This window comes from Chrysemys picta, chromosome 4 (assembly GCF_011386835.1).
Source record: "Chrysemys picta bellii isolate R12L10 chromosome 4, ASM1138683v2, whole genome shotgun sequence".
Classification (NCBI taxonomy): domain Eukaryota; kingdom Metazoa; phylum Chordata; order Testudines; family Emydidae; genus Chrysemys; species Chrysemys picta.
The window spans coordinates 20,497,358-20,520,358 of NC_088794.1; the positions used below are offsets into that span (position 1 = coordinate 20,497,358).

Here is a 23,001-nt window from a genome sequence, read left to right on the forward strand (position 1 = left end):
GTGCAAACTCTCCCACACTGCCCAGCAAAACTGTCTAAACCTGCACCTGAAGGGACTACTCTGCTGTGAGTGGTGTTCCGTCTCCATGGCCCATTCAGTGCTTGATTACTCTTCAGGCTGCCAACAAGGGGGCCATTTCGTGCCAATCCTGGTGTCCATATTTAAATCGACACCTTTTCAAAACAAACTGGACTGAAAGACACCCCCTAAACTTCATACAGGTGACCAAGCAAAGGGAATGTACTTTTTTTGCTACAGAGCACTTATGGCTTTTGAAAGGGATACAGTAAACGTTCTCCTAGCACAGCAAATAGTGTACATTTTAGCCAGACAAGCTGGCGCAGCACACTCAGAGCATGGGATATTGAGCTAAAGGATGAATACCTCAGAGGCAGCTTCTACATCTGTGTCGTCACTTAGGCACTGAGACTCCTCGAGGTCATCAGTACACGTAACCTCAATCACCTGGGAAGATTAAATAAGTTATTAGAATTGTATGCAAATCTCACTAATGACTTTTCTAAAAATGTGTTCATGGATTTTTCTTCACATCTTTCAAACATGCATGTGGGTAACTTTACTCATGTGACTGGTCTTGTTGACCATCGACTAAGTTTGCAAGATTAGGCCTAAACTGTTAAACTGACTGTGCACAAAGTGCTCGCAAAAAAGTATAAGAAAAATATTTTTCCTCTAATCTTTTTCAGTGCTGAATCTTAAAGTAATGGCTGTAGTTAGTGGTAGAGAAAAAATTCAGAAGTGTGATTTTAAGCCGATTGTGTGCCTTGAAAAATGACTTCGATTGGTCAAAACGAGCAGAGACAGAGGACTCCCCATAGCTTATAGCTTCTGAGAAAAGTGGTTCTAATGGACATCCCATCAGATACTACTGAGGGGGACTCCTGTACTAAGGAAGACTTACAAAGTTGGCTGGTCATTGGACTGCCTGTTCCCAATACAGAAGCAGAACAGGAGAAGAGAAATGAATGGCAAAGGATTGCAACATAAATTAGATCAGCTAACACAGCCGTACTGTGCATCACTAGGAGATACCTTTTTGTCACTCTCTTTCCCCACTTCTTCACAGTCCACTGTCTCCACTTTGACGGCAACGTTGAATTGATCCGACGCAGATTCATTGAGGAACCACAAGTCATCAGTAGTATCTGAAACAATGGCAGTGTCTATGTCCTAGTAGAACGGAGATGGGGGAAAATATGCACACATTAGGATATTAGTGATTCAACAGGTCTGGGTATGCAGAACTCCAGTGCTCTCAACAAGAGCGAGGGGGCATAACTGCAGCCCTAATGCATGCTCTCCTCTTCTTTTACACCAGACTTCTCCCCACTCAAACTCACTCAGTGACTCTTGGGGTGACAAGCAATGCAGTAGAGCACGCTGAAAAATGGAGACAAATTTTCACAAGTGTCCATTTTCTGACCCGCTCTACAATTCAGTCCCCTTGTTAACAGTTCACACAGGCTAGCCACCATGCTACATACATCTTCTACATACATATATATTAGTGACTTTTATCCCAAAGGATCCCAATGACCCCACAGGCTATATGCACATGGCACCACTGAAATACAGTCAACACTTTGGCATGGAGAAGAAAACACTGGGGAGCAGGGACATTTTATCCAGACACACCAAAGCAAACCTTACATTCATGAAAAGGCTTAACGGGGTAGATAGAAGGGAGAAGTTGAAAGTCTTGGACAGACTCTGAACTGTGGGGAAAAAAAATGACTATAGGAATATTTACTTGACCCACACAAGAGTGGAGAGGGAGAGAATACACTGCAGCTTTAGCTGTTTAAAGTATCCATTTACCTGGTTGGTCTGTATGTCTGTTGACCCGTTACTTCTAGACTTGTAGTTGTTTCTCAGATTGCCTAAAAACCACCATGGAAGGCCAGCTACATCCCACTCCTCAAATACTAGATCCAGTTTGGGCTTCTTGCTTTTTGAGAGGTTTTCTATTAAGTCTTTGTCTGCAGAAGCCAAGTAGAATCTAGGTCATGACAGGCACATGCGGCTTGTGGCACCAGCAAACCCATCCCAGTCCAATACACTGTGTATTATAGAATCTTTAACTCCAGACTTTTCTGCCTGAGCTAGGTTAACAAGCCCTTGGCTGTATTTATTACAGCATCACCCTGGCATGTTGCACCTCCTGTACTTTTGGATGCTCCCGTTGCTTAGCAGAGCAGTCAGGTGCATTATTTACAGGTTGCGCATGTGTGCACACGCACACAGAGTACAGCCCCGTTGATTCCCTTGACCATCCCTTGGCCACCACTACACTGCAGACTCTAAGTCAGTGGTTCTCAAACTAGGGCCGCCGCTTGTTCAGGGAAAGCCCCTGGTGGGCCGGGCCGGTTTGTTAACCTTCCACGTCCGCAGGTTCGGCCGATCGTGGCTCCCACTGGCCGCCGTTCGCCGCTCCAGGCCAATGGGGGCTACAGGAAGTGGCGCAAGCCAAGGGACATACTGGCTGCCCTTCCTGCAGCCCCCATTGGCCTGGAGCGGCAAACCACGGCCAGTGGGAGCCGCGATTGGCCGAACCTGCAGACATGGAAGGTTAACAAACCGGCCCGGCCCGCCAGGGGCTTTCCCTGAACAAGCGGCAGCCCAAGTTTGAGAACCGCTGCTCTAAGTGACACTCTCTACAGGGAGATGCTTGTGAAACCTGGTGCACAAATAAAACTCGTACAATACACTGGGGCCAAATTCAGCTTTGGATAAACTGGGCACAGTGACACTTCAACTGATGAGTTAGATCTGGTCACACCAGGTTTGGATTTGGCCCCAGTTTCCATCAATGAGTGCTCCTTGATTCCATGAGAAGGCTCCCAGCCAGAAACTCTTCAAAATGGGAAACAGAGAAAAGGGAATCTGCCAGTCTTCTCAGTCCTTGCCTCACTTTAGCTCACGGAATTCAACCTTTTCCCCCCAGTCTCATGGAGGCCTCATTTCCAAAGAACTTTCACTCCAGCTCTTTATTCAGGCCTGCAGTTTTGCAGGCACAGACAAGGACCACCTCTACCTGCAATCAGGTAAATATCTACCCATCCTCATTTGGGCCAACCAATAATGGAGCCTGCGAATAGAGAAGCCAGTTTTAAAACATCAGACCCTGTCAGGGTGGAGTTGGGAGTAATGGGGGAAAAGGAAACAAACTCTCCATATCACAGAATATGCATCCCAATGAACTAGCAAGAAAGCCTCAAGAGACATTAAAACGAATTTCAAGAGAGGAATTTTCTAGTTATGAGGATGGATGAAAAATACAGCAAAACTTAACACTATTGTTATTCAGTTCTCTGATAGGGTTGCGGGTATTGACTGCAGACAGCTCGGTCTGATTCCAATTAATTAGAAGACAAAGTCCCCATGGAAGATAAATTGATACAAGTATAATTTCAGCATTTAAAATAACCTAAGATTTTTGATGGTGTTGCTTAGTGATTGATGTGCTGTTTGGCGTTAACCTGCCATTTCCTCCAAGTGTTTGTTTATTTATGAGCCAAGTATCCGGGCTAAAAAGCGTGTACAACATACAATACCTACGGCAGATATTTATGGTTCTCTAAATCTCTGCACATAAAATCATGACATTGGAAGATTACTTTCCACAATAGGATTTTTATTAGTTTCCCAGAATCCTACTCTGATCGGCTCCTGCCATGCAGAGCACCACGTGCAGTATTCACAAATGTGTAGGTGGGCTTGTCCTTGCCCCTCAATGTGGGAACAACTTGCACTCACCTTCGCAGTTTCCATAGCTGAGCTGTGAGGTAGACAAAGCAGGAGCATCACTTTTGTCCTCCATTCCCTCAGTGTCAGAGCTTCCCTCTGTGCTAGTCTGCTTGAAGGAAGGCAGAAAAGACACCCATTAGCCCATCAGAGCTTATAGGGACAAGGGGATGTAGCACTTCCACTCTGAGTCACCAGCTGCAGTACAACACCAAGGAGTTCCATAGAAGAATAAAGGTTTTTTGAGCACAACACAAGGAATTAACCTTTCCAGAAGGCTGCTATGGATCTATTATCAGCACACATGGAGTACTTTCAACCCAGGAAAAATCTCAAGATTGGCAAGAGACCAAAAGTTGCCATCTTTAATGCAGTAATATTGCGATATTCATCCCCCACCGCCCCCACACTCCAGACTGTATTAATCCCCATGTATATGCCCAAAACAAGTAAGGACTAGACAAAGATTTTTCCCAGGTTTCCAGATTCTGCCTAGAAGCTTTCAAAAATGATCCCACTGAGCAAAACCAGTTTACACTTTTAGGAAGTTCAATCTGTTGTTTGAAGAATGGGAGAAACAAAACAACACACACACACACAAAATCCAAACACAGTGCAAGCTGGAGGGACTGAGGACAGGAAGTGATACATCCCAGAGAAACGCGCCCAGAGAATGGAACTCTGTTATGAAGAGAACAGAGAAGGGTCACTCTGTCCCTGGTCTGTGGACTCCCAAGAACTTTTAAGGAAGGCGAAGACCTACCAGTCAAGCAGTAAAAAGTTCTGGCAGTCCACCATGCACAGGTACAGAGAAGGGGCCGCTCTGTACAACAAAAGAAACCACCAGGCAGTGGGTTTACCTTCAGCTGGTCTTGGCTTGGATTATCGACGCTCTGATCCTTTGCGAGAGCAAGAGTCTGTGCAGCATCTATATGGCAAGTAAAACAAAAGAAAAAAACCTTCCCTGGTAATAACCATTCTCACAACACAGAGGGCCCTCAGCAAGCAACCAACGAGCCAGGCTTGGCAGACAGGCGTGTGGAACTTTACAGAAGAAAGGATTCTAGTTGCTTAGGCAGCTGGCCGATTCCCAGATGGCTATTACAGGGGGACTGTTTATTTTTATTATGGATGTAGAGGGCACTGGACTAGGGAGTAGGAAGTGTCTGTGGCCATTAGGAGACCGTACCTCATTGCAGGTAAGAATCCTGACACCCCCCACATGGCCTGCCCTCCCTCTGCAAGCTGCTAGGTTGTGGGCAGGGAAGCTCAATGGAGCAGCAGAGGTGGCGACTCCAGCATGGAGTCTAGAGTAGCTCCATGCTGAAAAACAAGGCCAGCGGGGAAATGCCTGGTGGATACACTCTCTTTCACTGGCCACAGAGACTGCCTGTGGGGAGATGTCATTTTGAAGAGGAGAAAGAAGAAACCAGACCAAATAGGGGAAGGTCCACGTCCTGGCAGGCTCCTCCCTAGGCATTCACAATCAGTGTACATGTCCTCAATACAACTTAATGCAGACAAATACACAGGCATAACTCCCCCGCCCCCCCAAAATCTTACAGTCTAAGCTAAAAGCCAAAGCAATCAGGTAAACAAAAATGACTGTAACTCAACTGAAGACCTGTATTTTAGAAAAGGCTAAATGAGCGGAATGGCTCAGAGGAGAAGCAAATATAGGGACTGCTCCCGCTCCCTTTTAATTCCATGGCAACGCTGACTTCTAGGAGAGCAGGACTGGGTTTCTATGCCTGTTGTACTTCACAACACAAACATGAAGACACAGTGAAGTGCAGTTATAGATAGAAAAGTGACTGTAAAACAACACTGCTGGATCCCATATTCTTTCCCACTCCATGTCCATATCAAATATACTCTATTTACAAGCCCATGGTTGATTTTTCTAATGCCCAATAAAGCAAATCTGAAAATCCAGCCATTTTCTTCTGCCTCTTCCATCATCATCAGCAGTAAAGATTCTGCAATCAGAGATTAGCTGATGTTGCCTGAAGCAAAAGAGACTTCAACTCACTCATCCATAATTGCTTTGGCTCCGCAGTGTCAGAAGAGGAAGAATGGCTTTATGATGAAGTCTAGCTCTGTCTGAACATATTATATATAGAATACACTATTCTTACAATGGTTGGAAAAACACCTTTCAAAGTGGAAAATGTCTCTGCCAACATAAATAAAAACAATGAACATAAAATTTCAAGAAAGTAGATAGCCTAAAGTAGAAGCTGTATGACTCAGGCATACAGGGAACAGTTGGGCTGAATACAGAGATCTACTGATGAAAAGCACTACATGAGAGCTAGGTATTAAGAAGATCTGTTCTTATCACACAGTCACTTTTCCTTCTATAAGTGCACTTTACAGAAGTGGCCTTGATAATTTGCAGAATGAGGCACTGAGAAGCAGAAATCTGGCCAGTGAATATTTATTGCTCGCATGGAACATGAAGTAGGGCAGGCTGTGAAGTATGACAGGCTATGGAATCCTATTTCCAGTTGCCCTGTGCTAAGAAAAAATTAAATAAATCCACAAGCACCCTTCCTAGACACTTGTGAATTCACAGTTGGGTGTCTAAAATCAGGGATCAGTCTGCCAAGCTTGTTTCGTTTTGTTCCCTCTCTCTCTCTCTTTCTCTCTCACACACATACACACACACACACACACACACATCGGTATAACTCGGTGACCGACTCTCTAAAGGAACATTATTTCCTTTAGCAAGTTTAAAAATAGTTACACCATGACCAGAATGAACATATGCAAGCTCACCCACACAAATGTGCACACACACACCTCCAGCAGAGGGGAGGTTGCTAGCAGGAGAAAATGTTTCCCTAGGGTTCTTTGCTTTCCACTTATGCTGCTCGTGGGTAAGCCAGGGAATCACCACCATAGAAACTAGCACTCACACAGTTATTCTGCAGATACAGGTAGGTGGTTAGACAAGAGAGTGCTCAGGCAGGTTCTCCATTACAGATGGGAATGGGTGATCTCCGGAAGCACTGATGCACACTAACCATGGCTGAAAAGCGGAAAACTACACGGTATTTGGCCACAGTTTCTGAAATGGCTTCTAAATTTGCATGCACCACTACTTGTTAGTGCAAAAAATAGACTAGGCCCTTCTGAAAACTGTGTCCTTGGTATGAAACTGCTTAGAGCCCTAGGAAGTATGGCATGTGACCTCATGCACCTTGCTATTTCAGTATGAATTCTCTACCGAGTAGACACTAACAGCTGTACTAATTGAATGGTAGATTGGGAGAAAACAACCACAAGGGACTAGGTTAGCAACAACAACATTTGTTTCAACTTGTGACTGAATTTCTTTATGTGGATGGATTTGACAGCTTTCCCCATGAGCTGGCAGAGTAACAGTTATGTTGAGCGGGTAAGTCAGGTATTCAGACCTCTGACATTGAATGGATTATTTAAGGGAATAGGTCATCATGTCAGATTTCCAACACCTCTATGAGTAGTCCTAACTAAGATCACAAAGTATAGATGCAAGCGATAGTAGGGAGCCAGGTGGAGATCACTCAACATTTTGTAGCTTAGCAAAGGTTGAGAGATGAGCAAAGGTTTCAGTGGGGTATTTTTAGCCAAGCCAGTTCACTCACACCTAGCATTTAACCCTGTCAGTTTCCAGGATGTGTCTCTGGATATAAACTGTCTTCTGCTTTTTGAGGTGTAGCTCCAGCCATACACTGGCATGTCAGGCAAAGGGCTAATTGATTTCCAACCACGTGAACTGTTTTGCAGACACACACACGACTTTAATGTATTCTCAGAGTGTGCCCCTACAAAGCCTCCACAAGCAGTTTTTCACTCAAGGAACATTTCTCTTTCCTACATATCATTACTTACCCCAATTAAATTAACATTGTACTGAATTCACTTGGCTGTACTAGACAAACCTACCTGTAATAGTAACAGAAGTCAGGTTCCTTTTCAGCATGTCATAAACTGGGCTGCAAGGAAAAGAGGACTAGTGAGTGCAACCACAGCAAAAAATAAGATAGCCTCTCCTCATGGTGACTTTGTTCTCCCAGTTGCCTCATGCCTCCTAATATCCTCACCATTCCAGCCACTATGCAGCAGAAGAAAGCAGCAACAACCTCCTTGTTGGCGGCCAGTGCAGCTCTCTAAATGGGCAATACTGGCCAGGAGAAGGCCTTGTAAGGGAAGTACTGAGACAGCTTCTCCTAATGTAACTCTTATGAACTGTAATTTAAAGGTGCTCCTCTTTAGCAGAGCTCCCAAGGTGGGGCAAACATTATTGGCCCAGAATCGCCCATGGTGTGCAGCAGGCCTTCATCTGAAATATCATCTGATATAATCACCGTGAAAAACGCACTGACTTTTCCCCTCCCCTAGCCACTTCTCCCCTTTTGGAGACTGTAGGAGTTATCTGAAATATAACCTCTTCTTGGTCATTTGTTTTCATATCAAGATATTGGTCTTTTTGAATTCAAGAGCTCTCGCTTAAGCAGTTGTAATCTGTCAACCCCAGTTGCAGTCTGCTGTCTTACATCAGTCATTTTGCTAGCATGGAAATTGTGACACTCTATACCTCGGGGGAGCACCCCGTAACCCCCATATTTCTCATTTATATATAAATTGTGATACTGCATATAAAGCATGCCATGTGAGGTATCAGGGGAAAGGTTATGATCTGCTGAAAGCCATTGTTCTATCTAAATATGTACATCATTAGTGCATATGAAGTAATGAGATTGTGTTGTATGGTTGTCACTAAAACATGCTGTAAGTTGGGGAATCAGCAGCTCCCCAGAGACAACAGAAAGGAAAAGTAACCAATGCCCAGGCGGGTTTTGAACAACTATCAATAGCCATTGTTGAGCAAGGGAGCTACAATGCAATGACTCATTTGCACAAGGCCACACCGGGGCAATTGCTCAACCTTGCCTGGTGACTCAGCAATGATCCCAGACATGCCTGGACTTGTGTTCTCCAAGCACATGGACTAAGGTGTCAAACAGAACATAGTGGCCCCATGCTTCGGCTTTTCTCCTCCCCTGTACCTATGCTGCAACTAGCAACAAGGACACTGAGGAGACTGGCTCAGGTTTCCAGGGTGAAACCTGTGTACTATGAACTGCAATATCCAGTGGGGTGAGAAAAACTGCTTAATCTAGATGTTGCCCAGTCTAATAGGGTTGAGAGTTTAGACTGTGTGCTTATATTTTCTTTTCTTTTGGTAACTAACTTTGACTTTTTGCCTATCACTTATAATCTCTCTTTTGTAGTCAATAAACTTGTTTTACTGTTTATCTTTACCAGTAAGTATTTGGTAAATCTGCTCAGATTTACAAAGGCTAGTGTATATCCACTTTCCATCGATGAAGTGGTGAACCAATTAATAAACTTGCACGGCTCGTCTTGAGCCGTGCAAGACGATATATTCCTGAGGTACCAGGCTGGGAGCTGGGGAGATTTGGCTCATGCCTTTTCTGTTTAATTCCTGAGAGGCTCAGGGAGCATTCATGCAATCTAGCTGGGTGTGGGGCTCCACATGCAGTTGTGCTGAGTGATGACAGCGCCTGGAGGGGTTTGCTGCTTGTCACTAGCAAGGCAGTGAGAGAGACAGCCCAGACTGGAGAATTAAAGGGGGCACAGCAGTCCAGTCCCACAGTCCCAGGCTACACCCCAGGGGTCCCGTCACAGAAATTAATTCATGCCACAAGTTTAGCATCAGGCCTTCAAAAGGTCAGAATGCTGGGCTGGCAAAGAGCAGGTAAAGCCTTTGATAGAACACACAAATGTCTCTGCAAATGAACAAGCATGGCAAGGTAAAGTTTCCCTTTAATAAAAGCCTGAGAGATTGGGATTACAAAACTTGAGCCCTCTCCCCTACATCCAGAGAAGCGGAAGATACTGCCTCCATAGCAATCCAAGCCCCTGCTGAACTGAGAAACAAGGGACTGGGAATTACAGAAGTTAGAGCCAGAAAGACCTGTTACACCAACTAGTCCACCACCCAGACAGTGCAGAATTGTTCCTTACAAGCAGATACAATCAAATTCAGGCATGCCAAATGACACTCGAGAGCACTAACAATAAGCTAGTGGACCATTGAGGTCTCATCTACATCACAGAAAGGAACAATGTTGTAGCTGGGTCCCCTGCCTCAGCAATATCTAATCACGGTGGACCACCAGCCCTAGTGAGCACACTGCAAAGCTGCATCTCTTCCTACCTTGGATCTTTCACAGAGAAGCTCTCCAGTCCCAGCAATTCTCCCAGCTGATCCCCTCCACAATACACCATGTGCTGCTGCCGCTTATCATATAGCTGCCTCACCATTATATACTGTCCCAGGTAATGCATGACCTGTGGGTACATAAGATAGTGTTAGTTACATCTGCAGTTCAAAATTTTATTAAAGCTAATGTTAAAAAAAAATTATATAATACATAGGTTGGGAAAACAGTGTCTGTACATCTGGGTATAGTATGAACCAGCAAGGTCTCCCGGGCTTTGTGCTCCATTTCCTTCTTCCACCTTACACTTCCTTTAGCTGACATGACACAGTGCCAGTGAAGAACCACCTCCTTCTAGGACAGACGTCACCCTTCTACAGAGCCTTCCATCCATACATCTCAAGCATTGGGGATATTGACACTTCTACAAATGGGGAAACTGAAGCACAGAGAGGTGCTGTGACAATGTGACACTGACAGTGAATCAGAGGTAAAGCCAGGACTTGACTCCAGATTTCCCAAATCCCAGTAAACCTGTAGGCTACCCTTGTTCTCTATATCAGGGTGTACTTTGGTTATTATCTGAGCCAGATTCATGATCCAAGCAGGGTTTTTTTTTTGTTTTTTTTTTTAAAGTTTGGCATAGTCTCTTGGGAAGTTCTTCTGAGGAGATGTCCCCCCCTTTTGAATGTTTCGAGAAATACAATCTACAAAATACAAGTAAAGATCACATTCTAGTCCCCATTTTCCCTCTGTGATGGGTTGGATCACAGAAACCCTCTTGGGAGCTGCCAACTGATGTGCCAAGACTACTTCTATTCCTGTTTTCCCTGTCAGCTCAGGACTCCAGCACCCTGTCTTGCTGAGCCAGACATTCCCGTCTGCTCCAACACAGACCCAGGGTCTGAATTACTTGCCCCAAAGCTGCAGGTTTACCTGAAAACAGCTCACAGAAGTGTGCTTGTCTTTAGCACTCAGATGCCCAACTCCCGATGGGATCTAAACCCAAATGAATCCATTTTACCCTGTATAGAGCTTATGCAGAGTAAACTCATAAATTGTTCGCCCTCTATAACACTGATAGAGAGATATGCACAGTTGTTTGCTCCCCCAGGTATTAATACATACTCTGGGTTAATTAATAAGTAAAAAGTGATTTTATTAAATACAGAAAGTAGGATTTAAGTGGTTCCAAGTAGTAACAGACAGAACAAAGTAAGTCACCAAACAAAATAAAATAAAATGCGCAAATCTATGTCTAATCAAACACGGAATACAGATAAGATCCTCACCAGTTCCAGAATGCTCCCTTTTACAGGCTAATCTCCTTTTAGCCTGGGTCCAGCAATCACTCACACCCCTTTGTTCAAGTTTCTTCCAAGTATTCTGGGGGGTGGGGAGGCTCTCTCTTTAGCCAGCTGAGGCTCTCTCTTTAGCCAGCTGAAGACCAAATGGAGGGGTCTCCCACGGGTTTAAATAGACTTTCTCTTGTGGTGGAGACCCCCCCCTCCTCACTCCTATGCAAAGTCCAGCTCCAAGATGGAGTTCTGGAATCACCTGGGCAAGTCACATGTCCATGCATGACTCTGTCTTTACAGGTAAAAGCCATTGTCCAAATACAATTTAGATGGAGCTACTATAAGGTGGGTGCATAACTGGCTGGATAACCATACTCAGAGAGTTGTTGTTAATGGTTCCCAATTCTGCTGGAAAGGTATAACGAGTGGGGTTCAGCAGGGGTCTGTTTTGGGACAGGCTCTGTTCAATATCTTCATTAACGACTTAGATATTTGCATAGAAAGTACGCTTATTAAGTTTGCAGATGATACCAAACTGGGAGGGATTGCTACTGCTTTGGAGGACAGGGTCATAATTCAAAATGATCTGGACAAATTGGAGAAATGGTCTGAGGTAAACAGGATGAAGTTTAACAAAGACAAATGCAAAGTGCTCCACTTAGGAAGAAAAAATCAGTTTCACACATACAGAATGAGAAGAGACTGTCTAGGAAGGAGTACGGCAGAAAGGGATCTAGGGGTTATAGTGGACCACAAGCTAAATATGAGTCAACAGTGTGATGCTGTTGCAAAAAAAGCAAGCATGATTCTGGGATGTATTAACAGGTGTGTTGTGAGCAAGACACGAGAAGTCATTCTTCCGCTCTACTCTGCGCTGGTTAGGCCTCAGCTGGAGTATTGTGTCCAGTTCTGGGCACTGCATTTCAAGAAAGATGTGGAGAAATTGGAGAGGGTCCAGAGAAGAGCAACAAGAATGATTAAAGGTCTTGAGAACATGACCTATGAAGGACGGCTGAAAGAATTGGGTTTGTTTAGTCTGGAAAAGAGAAGACTGAGAGGGGACATGATAGCAGTTTTTAGGTATCTAAAAGGGTGTCATAAGGAGGAGGGAGAAAACTTGTTCACCTTAGCCTCTAAGGATAGAACAAGAAGCAATGGGCTTAAACTGCAGCAAGGGAGGTTCAGGTTGGACATTAGGAAAAAGTTCCTGTCAGGGTGGTTAAACACTGGAATAAATTGCCTAGGGAGGTTGTGGAATCTCCATCTCTGGAGATATTTAAGAGTAGGTTAGATAAATGTCTATCAGGGATGGTCTAGACAGTATTTGGTCCTGCCATGAGGGCAGGGGACTGGACTCGATGACCTCTCGAGGTCGCTTCCAGTCCTAGAAAACCTATGAATCTATTGTCCATGTGGTATCTTGTATGTCTCAGGAAGACTTCTTATGTGGATTGGAGCATTCCAAGACGCATTGTTCCCCAAATGCTTCCTGATCAGGTACTTAACCTTGCTAATTCCTTCCTAAAGACGCTGACTAAATGCCTCACAAAGCTTACTTAGAAATCAAGCCAGTATACATAACTTTGAACACACAAATGGTGCCTGCATACAACTAGGATGAACATAACCAGTAGATCATAACCTTTACATAGACATGTTACATGGCATATGTCGCAAAACCCTATTCCAGTTATATCACACATACATTTATAAGCACCCCCCCATAAAGCCTTATGGGGTAAACTGTCACACCCTCTGCACCATCAAAATGTTTAGCGAGATGGTGCCAGAGTTTCCCAAAATGAGATGCTGTTTTTTGCACTATAGAAGAACCGATATTCCGGTAACTTCAAGTGCAGTTGATTTGGCTCTGGCATTTAATCAAAGCACTAGTTTCCATGTGATCCATCAAAAAAGGGAAGTGTAGTCTTGGCCAATTTACAATAACTCCAACTTCAGTATTGAATTAAATGAAAAGATTTTACCCACTGACGCTCCTTCATTAATCCCAGCCACTTAAAATGTCAGCAAACAAACCAGAACCCTCTTTGCTGTCTCAGATTACAACAGAGAACAGGACAAGGTTGAAGTTATTTATAATCTATGCACAGGCTCCTTCTCAGCCAACTAGAACCCAGCTGGCTGGGTCAAAGGCTCAGCTGACATCCTACATAGTAACAACAGCTATTCAGAACGACCCAAAGATTGTTCTCTAGTGGCAATGCAGCCAGGCCCCTGCTACACAGTTGGTACTTCTCTGTAACCACCAAAGTGTGTCTTCAACTGTCTTCTCTCTCAAAAGTGGGAGGGCAAGAAAATATGGTGACTCAACATGAAGGAAGGCCGAAGTTAAGTGGGAGGAGACCACTTGCTTGGCACAGGTACAGAGCAAAGATCATAGATGCAAGATGCTTTGCATTAGAACCACACAGAAGTGTGGGGAGAAAATGATTCCTTTGCTATAGAAAATGTCCCTTGAGGACTAAGGCCACAGAACTGGCTACGAAGAGGATATTTAGGTAAACTAGACACCTGATTAGAAGCAAAAGAGGGCTCACTTGAACAAAGATAAATGCAACCAAAGAAGTTGCTAACAGTACTTCTATTCACTCAAGAGGAATGCCTACGGTGTACTGTAGCAGCCTGCATTTAAAATTAAACACCCCCTCTCCCCACCCATTCGAAGCATTCAACTTGTTTTTGCAAAAAAATTTAGACTCTAAATATGTTGTTTAAATGTATAAGAGTTTAAAATAAGTCACACAGCTCTGCGGGAATATCTGACACATTCATAATGAAAAACCGCCACATTTAATTCTTTGCTGACAGGATACCCCTGTAAATCACAGACAGTGTCATTTTTTTAATCTTGTATACATTTTGCATTTTAATCTTAAATGAATTCACAGCGTGTCTTAGGTTTAGCTGACAAGACGTTTCAAAAGAAACTTAAGAGAAAATATCAACTGAAGTACAATTTAAGAACTTTCAAGCAATGAATGATAGTAAAACAATTGCAACGCGTCTCTGACAATCTCTCAAGAGCGCAGCTATCCATTACATCTCTCCTAAAGCTGTTCCTGGATTCTCAAGATATATAATAATTTTCATTCATATTTTGCACTCTTATAGGGATTCCATCAGAGGATCTCAAAGCACTTTGACCCAGATCCACAAAGATATTAAGGCACCTAACTCCCATTGATTTCAATAGGATTTAAGATTCTAAATACCTTTGAGGATCTGAGCCATTATGCTCAAAAAAGTCTTCATATCCCCATGTATAAAGCAGCCCTATTTTACAGATAGAGGCACTAAGGCACAGGAGTTCAAGGACCCAATTCTGCACCCACTGATTTCCAGGCCCTATGGTCCCAATCCTGCAAGATGATTTACCTGAACGGGTCCCAGTGGGCCACACTGACTTCAGTGAGGCTACACTGCCACCCATCAGCTTGCAGGAATGAGGACTCAGTGAGGAGATCCTGACCACAACACAAATCTGTGGCAGAACTACTAAGAAAACCCAGCTCTCCCAATTCCTAATCCAGTGCATTTTAGTAATTCATAATAAAATAATTTTCCATTTTCAAGGTCCTGGATGTAAACTTCACAAGGTGGCACATTAATCGTCCGTTAACTGACCATTATTACAGCTACTTTCTTGGTTTAACCATCAAAGTAGAGTCCTGGGCTCACCTCTTTCAATGTGAAGGTTTCACCTTGTGCACCTGCTGCTTGCAGAATCTTCAGGAGTGGCAGTTTCGGTTGTACCTAAAATACAGAATACATAGTTTTGGATTGGCTACATAACGTGGTGAACTACTGAGAAGAACTGTGCACATGGGCATCAATTATGTAACTAATAAATGCTGGGGGCACACCTCATGGCAAGACTGTCATACAATCATTTTAGCAAGTCCAGACAAATGGTTCTACAGTGAGTTGTTGGCCAAGGGGGACATCGCTAGTCTTTGAGGTCCCTCCCAAGGGCTCATTCATGTTCTTCTAGAGTTAATGACCTGCATTTGAGGTATGCTTGAAGAGAAGACAATCCTGTCTGGGGCAATGAGCTTCGTGCAGATGGACCCTTGTGTCTGTTCAGAGCCCTGCTGAAATAAATATGGGCCTACCCAAGCAGAGCTTATTGCAGGATCAGGATCTGTAACGGTATGCTTCACTAGTCAGAATTAAAAGTCAGTCAATGCAACTTCTCTACCATATTGATCCTAATACAAGATGAGCGCAGTCAGCAAAGTAGGAGGCCCAATCAGGCAGACCTTAGTCATCTGCACTGTGCCATTAACTTGCATGGGATTGGTCATGTGAGCAAGGACTGGAGAATTAGTCCTTAGGTGAGGGGAATCCTAGAGGCTGACTAGCTAGACATGTGAGGGATAATGCAATGGCCACACCATTAACTTCAATTAGACCAGGTTTAAATCTGGCTCACTGGATAGGAAGAATAGAATAGGTCACTTCTGCACAGCCCATAGGTGACGTTTGGCTATTAAAAACTTCTGAATAGAGACAAAAAATTACAAGAAAAGGGTGCAGCGTATAAAAGTTTATTTTAAGTAGCATTAAAGGACTGATCCTGCACTCTCCGTGGACCCCAAATTTCCACCCAATCTCTCACCAGAGTTATGGATTAATAGGTCGGGTAGTGGGGCTCCCTTGTCGTGGGCACACACTCACACAAGTGTGAACATGAAGCAACTTCACGGTAGTTTTCCTTTGGTTACTTCCACACTACACACCTGAGCAAATCTCAATAGCAGTTGAGACAGCTAAAGTTGTAGTCTGAATGTTCCAAAAAAAAAAAGCAGTGGCAAGTTTTAAATAGTTATCAGTCCCCAACTGCCCTACTCGAGTCCTCCATCCACACACATCCTGAAAGAGTAACATCCTAGGAGATATGCCACGGCATAAACCAGTATCGTTCTCCACAAAACCGTCAAGGTGCCCCAACCTGATTGCTCACATTAGTAGCTGAATGTTATGGTGTTTTATAAATACAACCAATATTGCTACATTAAACCTTTCTCCCATTTGCCTCTTGCATCCTTCAGTACTTAATACCAGCAGGGCAGAGGGGATGGATTTAAAATGTGGCATGTTTTGGGAGGGTTATATGCAAAAGCAGTGGCATTTTTCTGAACATACATTGATTAACTTTAGGACCAAATCCTGATGTTGGATAAACACTACATATTGCTGCATCTCAAAAGAAAAAGTCGTGTGTGTTCGGGGAGACAGTGGCGACGTATTTGCACTCAGAACCTGGCCCTCAGCATGTAAACTGCAGTTTTCACAATTTTTGCTCTGTCTGTCAGAGCTTTCTCCCTGTCCCCTTCTCATTTCAGCGTTAACAAAACCCAATTAGGGCTATAATAATGCTACATCAACTACGAGTGAAGTCTTTTAGAAGACTGTGGCCAATTTCATCTGTCACTTCTGAAATGGCTTCATAAGGCTGGAAAAACAAGAGTTCTGAAAACCAGTGGCAGGGAACAGCTCTTTCTAGCTTGGCCTAATTATTTCTGCTCAAATAAATCAGCTGGAAGCAATGATTCTGTCAGACTAATGTTATTTTTGAAAGAAAACAGGATTTATTGATTAAGAGAATCAATGATCCAGTCCAGTCCTTTCATTAGGCTAGTGGCATCTTGAAGTAGTGGGGTAGGTATGAGCTCTCATTGCACACACATGCTCTATTCCACATGGGTAAGAGATCATACACTGGTTAGAATACAAGCAGCAAGATGTGGTGGGAAGGGTTTTTGTACACAATACTCTATTGGTCTCCAAACACTTATCAAAGGCTTGTTGTATTGAAGCAGGCCTCTGAACCTCTTTCCTGCTGTAAATGGCCCATTATATCTTTTCTCTAGCAAAGGTGGGCTCAGCCATGTCTAGCTAGCTCAAGGGGAGGGGGGATAGCTCAGTGGTTTGAGCGTAAAAATCTGTCTGGGGATTGGCCCTGCTTTGAGCAGGGGGTTGGACTAGATAACCTCCTGAGGTACCTTCCAACCCTGATATTCTATGATCTCTCCCTATATAAATGCACTTGCAAAAAGCCCTCACTTCCTGAAAGGAGGGCAACTCAGAATTCCCAAGCCCACTACATCCTAGCCTCCAGGTAGAGTTGGAACCACCAAGCTCCTGCCTGAGGCATGAGGAGTTTTGTTACTATTTGTCACCAACTAATTGGTCAAGAACTCAGCTGCCAGACAATACTCAGGCAGGAATTCATCCCACTGTGCACACACTTTTCAAATTCTAAGAATGTGTTTATCTTCGCCTTAAAGTACTCAGAGTTATCTACTCCCACATCATTATCACTGCTAGATTCATTCTTAAAAAGAACCTTTCACCTTTTAAGATCAAATCAAACAGAGCAAGGAATGTCCAAACTCATGCCACAATTCCTCTTTTCAGCACCAGCCATTTTGTTAGGACATAACGAATTAAGCTCAATGAAAGTAAAAGCTTGTGCCAGTACTAATACAATGTTCTTATGAGCGCAATTAATGCAAGTACAAGACAGTTTTATTTCTCCAAGCTAAGGACCACTGTCATGGATTTTTCTTCATTTTAAATAACTACCTCCTCACCTTCCCTTTTCTGTGTTTAAAAAAAAATTGCCTAAATTAATTTGAATATTTAAAATAGCACCTTAGCTACCACAATGAAGCCAAATTGGAGACGAGAATGTTAGTTCATTACATATTCCCCAAGATAATGGGTGTAAGCAGCCAATATTTCTGTACTAACATCAAAGTCTGCTTATTTATTTATACATTTTCAGTAGAATATGCTGAATAAAGAAGCATGTTAATCAATTCTGCATGGGACTCAGATGGATTTTATAAATTAAGTATATAGGGGAGTTCGAGTCCCTTCAGAGGCTAATTTACACCCCCCGCCCCCAGCCAGACACACGCTCTTACCAATGAAACCGTCTTCAAAGATACAGACCCATTCTTGTCTTGGAGAACCCACTCATCAGAGTTCGTAGACTGCATTTTTCTAGCCATAGCTCACACTGCAGTTTTTTCTCTTTGACTGGCAGCCAACATGTTGACGCAGTGCCAGTTTTCAAGATTCCCACACTCTACGCTAAAGAATTGCCACGCTGGCTTTGGATCGCTTTCCTAAAGCAGTCAGGCTATGACATATTGGCACTCATTCCACCAATCCCCTGGGAATAGATTGGTATGGGGAACAGCACGTGTTCAGTGTTCAAGGTAGCTCCAAGAGACAGAGAGATGTTATTGGCTTTATAAACTAGGTCACACAGATGAGTGTCTTTTCATATTCTGAGGAACTGCATAATTTAACAGTTCCATGTAGTCCAGAGTTTTTAAAAAGGAACTCTGTGTGGTCCCATGTAAGGCTATGTCTACAATACCACTTATGTCAGCAAAACTTATGTCACTCAGGGGTATGAATAGCCCACTCCCCTGAGCAACGTAAATTATAAGAACATAAGAACAGCCCTACTGGGTCAGACCAAAGATCCATCTAGCCCAGTATCCAGTCTTCCAAAAGTGGCCAGTGCTAGGTGCCCCAGAGGGAATGAACAGAACAGGGAATCATCAAGTGATCCATCCCCTGTCGCCCATTCCCAGCTTCTGGCAAACAGAGGCTAGGGACATTATGCTGGCATAAACGCTAGTGCACACAGTGCTATGTCAGCAGGAGAGCTTCTCCTGCAGACATAGCTACTGCCACTCGTTGATGGTGGATTAATTATGTTGCTGGAAGAGCTCTCTCCCGTGGACATTGAGCGGCCACACAAGAGATCTTATAGCAGCGTAGCTGCATCGGTACAGTTGTGCCGCTGTAAGCTTGCTAATGTAGGCATAGCCTAAATAAGGTATGAAGCCTGGAAATACACACATTATGCACTTTCCTGTGTGGCCAGTTTAACCCACCTCACTTTTTCCCCCACTATTTTAAATGTCAGTCCAATATTACCAATCTATCATCCAGACCAGTGGCACTGGTAGTTAATGTTCACAAACCACTCACTTGATGAAAGACTATTCATTCCACCCTGTACAAAAGGCCACGTGCCATGAAGTCAAAGCTGCTCTAGTAGGGCTTCACTGGCCTTATTTTTAATAAGGAGAGAGGAAAGCCAAGAGAGTGTGTGTCTGGGGGGGTAGAGTGGGAAGGGGAGATTACCTGGTTAGCTTGTCCAAGTGCGATTCTGCAGGCATTCTCAGATGCTGGATACTGTTCAGAGGTCGAAGATGTCATTTTGGCAGTGAAGTAGCTGTCTACAGCATAAACTGAAACAACAACAAGGTTTTGTTTAGTAGCAAGCCAGAACCAGCAGGTCCTGAGTTTAACCACTTCCGTTTCTTAGAAGCTTTAGGAAATCAACCTTCCATGCACGTACATCCTAAAATCTAAAATGACTGTATCAGCCCATGCAATTGTTTTATAGTTTGCCAATAACCTGAGCAATCCAAAACCAATTCTCTCCTAGGTAAGTTAAACCTAGCTGCTCAGCTACCTGGACAGGAAGCCTTGTAAGACCAATTCTCTCCTAGGTAAGTTAAACCTAGCTGCTCAGCTACCTGGACAGGAAGCCTTGTAAGAGCAGCTGGGGCAGAAATCCTTCAGCACCCAAGAAGCATGTCTTCAATTTGCTTTTATGAAATTTACAATTTCTGTTCACTAACCATCTCAGGCTGATTTGCACTGGTGACACTCCCACCCCCCTCCACCCACCTTCACTATGCTCTAGAAAAATCTTGCTCACTGGGAGATGAATACTAGGATAAAGTATTCCCACGCTCATCTGCAAATCCCAGACAGTTCTTCTTTCTGTTGTGACCTGCCTGTTCAAAGACACAAAGTCTTCTGTGACATGTTGAGGCAAGTTCTTAATGAGTCAGAGTGGACAGTAACAGCTAAGTCACAGTTTTACCCCACTGGAAAGCCTTACAGACAATAGCAACTTCATGACTCAGCAAGGGGAGGTACACAGTGGGTGGAAGAACTAAATGCTAGTGATTAAACTCCCACCTTTCAAATTGATGGGATCAACATAACAAAGAGCCCCAAATATCATTGGAGCCCCCATCCCCTTCACACCAAAGGACACACAAGTTCTAAACAAATTCTATATGCAGATGCTAAAGCAACCTGGGATGGGAAGACTTTGATCAAAGCAACAGTTCCCTTTCTGGTGCCTTCAGACATGCATGGTGCTATGAAGTTAGACTCTGACAGCCCACCTGTTTAGTCATAGTTAGGATTATTATCCTTTACACAAGGAGACACAAGCAAGGAGTAATTGTCCAAGGTCACTGACACAGCTGGTCTCCTGAGTCTCAGTCCATACTCAACGCTTCTCCCGCTGACACAGCTTATGCTGCTTGCAGAGGTGGGTTTTTTACGTCAACTGGCATAGAGCATCTTCACAAGACTGCACGTATAGACACGGCCTAACTCTGCAGTGGAGACACATACCCTTTGGCCTGGTCTATGCCAAAACGTTAACTTGACCCAACTCAAAAATCCACAACCCTGAGCAAGTGTAGTTAAGCTGACCTAAACCCTGATGTAGATAATATGAGGTCACTGAAAGGAGGGTCGCAGTGCTTTAATGTTTATATCTAGCTTCTGAGTACCATGGCTGAAAGGCATCTATCTGCAAGTCCAAATACGACTAAACTCTCAAAATTTAATGTCCTGTCATCTCATAGCTCAGTGGTTTGAGCATTGGCCTGCTAAACCCAGGGTTGTGAGTTCATTTAGGGATTGAAGCAAAAATCTGTCTGGGGATTATTGGTCCTGCTTTGAGCAGGGGGCTGGACTAGATGACCTGAGGTCCCTTCCAACTCTGATATTCTATGATTCATAATAATTTTGATGACTACGACTCAGGAACACCATTTAAAAACTGTGCAGTCCACAAAACCAAACAGTTGTCACTCCATCCTACCAACATAATAGATAGTGCCCTGCAGCAGACCATTTTTGCGGATCACGGATGGATGCGGATTCAAATTTTATATCTAAAGCCCTGCAATTCTGCAGACATCAGGAGATCATTTTTGCAAATTGAGGATCAGATGCGGATACAAAGCAGGGCTCTAATAATAGATTTTAGTAGTTCAGATGGGACTCTTGCTGCAAGGTACTATTACAAACTAACAACCCTGCTTTAGCTGCTCTGGTACACACATCTTTGTGAGATGACTGCAGAAAATGGTATCAGGTTACAGGCATTAGGAGGGGAGAGGGTAAGCTTTTCTACTCTACCCAGCCTCAATGTATCCTCAAGGGCTTCAAGTGATACAGCACTGATATAAAGTTATGCAACAATATAAAGTGATCTTTCACTTTGTATAACCTATGAGACTTTAAATTAGTTAATTTTTGCTGTCCTACTCTCACTTAGAAGTGCGTGCTTTTTATTCTTTGCTTTGACAAAGATTTATGATATTCCTTCAGGAACCGTGAAAAGACAGATTTTATTGCACAAGAGTTTTGTAATATATTACCTACTGTAACACAGACAGTGACGCTGCATTTAAGACTTATTTGATTTAATTTTTTTTAAAGTACTGTAAGGTAAATTCAGATCTGCCATTAAAAAAAAATACTTTAAGGGGTCAGGGCTTTGTTTGCAGAAGTCTTTTTTAAAGTCATGATATATCTGCCACACGGTAGGAATTTTGAGTTTATCAAGACACGTGAAGGGCTGCCAATAAAAACCAAACAAAGCTAATCTTTGATAGATAACAATTAATAATTAAAACAACGAGGAGTCCGGTGGCACTTTAAAGACTAACAGATTTATTTGGGCATAAATTTGGGCATAAATAAATCTGTTCGTCTTTAAGGTGCCACCGGACTCCTCGTCGTTTTTGTCGATATAGACTAACACGGCTATGCCTCCGATAATTAATAATTAAGATTTGCAAAAAATGATGCAACGTTCTTTTATTGCAAAACCATTTGGGGGGGGGGAGGGAAATCTAGATTTATTTTCAAGTTGATTATTCAACAAAACAAAACAAAAAAACAACCCCTGAAGCACTGGCAAATGGCTCTGCAAATCTTCCTAAATCAACGACCAATGACACAGTATTTGTCACCAATGATACATCTAAAAACCTACTGTAGACAAACATGTTTGCAGTAATCCTATCCTAATGGGCTTTTTTTCCCTTTGAAAGGACAGGGCTGTGAGTGATTACTTTCTATAAGTCCTTTGAGTCTCTACACTACTTGATGAACAACAGAAATCCTAGGATTCAGACAGTCAAAGGGAAAAAGAATACATGGTACCATAATCTTTGATTGTATAACCCAGCCACCACTTTATTCTGGTAACACCTCCTTCTCCAAGACAAGCAGGGCCCTGTAGGAACTTAATTTATGCAAGTAGTATCAGCAAAGAGCTGCTTTTTTCCTCTGTCCTAAACCAAAGGCTTCTATAGGCTGAAGAAATTGATCTGTTCATATATATTACTGTAGCTTAATAGGAATTGGTGATGAGTTTCTCATCTAGGTTTTATTTTTGCTTGTCCCTATCGTCCCTAGAACACCCTGATTAACATACAATCTGTAAAATAACCTTTGACACCCAACTTCATATATACAAAGTACATATATAGGAAATCAGTGGAATTTTTGCATAGGCAAGGGGGTCACTTGCAGGAAGTAGTTGC

General features: G+C 43.3%; 1 protein-coding gene across 6 annotated transcripts in view; it reads right to left on the reverse strand.

The window, feature by feature from the left end:
- MDM4 (MDM4 regulator of p53) overlaps nucleotides 1–23,001 on the reverse strand; it is a 34,860-nt gene that overhangs the window by 8,142 nt on the left and 3,717 nt on the right. Inside the window, exons 2-10 of one of the 6 annotated variants that reach the window (XM_008172676.4) lie at nucleotides 19,496–19,602; nucleotides 15,002–15,076; nucleotides 10,001–10,134; nucleotides 7,702–7,751; nucleotides 4,626–4,693; nucleotides 3,778–3,874; nucleotides 1,840–2,000; nucleotides 1,054–1,191; nucleotides 385–465 (exon numbers count right to left, since the gene is read on the reverse strand). In XM_008172676.4, coding sequence (XP_008170898.1) covers nucleotides 385–465; nucleotides 1,054–1,191; nucleotides 1,840–2,000; nucleotides 3,778–3,874; nucleotides 4,626–4,693; nucleotides 7,702–7,751; nucleotides 10,001–10,134; nucleotides 15,002–15,076; nucleotides 19,496–19,570 — 879 coding nt within the window. In that variant the 5' untranslated portion in view covers nucleotides 19,571–19,602. Of the gene's footprint in view, nucleotides 1–384; nucleotides 466–1,053; nucleotides 1,192–1,839; nucleotides 2,001–3,777; nucleotides 3,878–4,625; nucleotides 4,694–7,701; nucleotides 7,752–10,000; nucleotides 10,135–15,001; nucleotides 15,077–19,495; nucleotides 19,603–23,001 lie in introns of those variants that run through there. The other 5 variants (XM_042849023.2, XR_010600398.1, XR_010600397.1 and 2 more) reach the window with 5 other exon arrangements.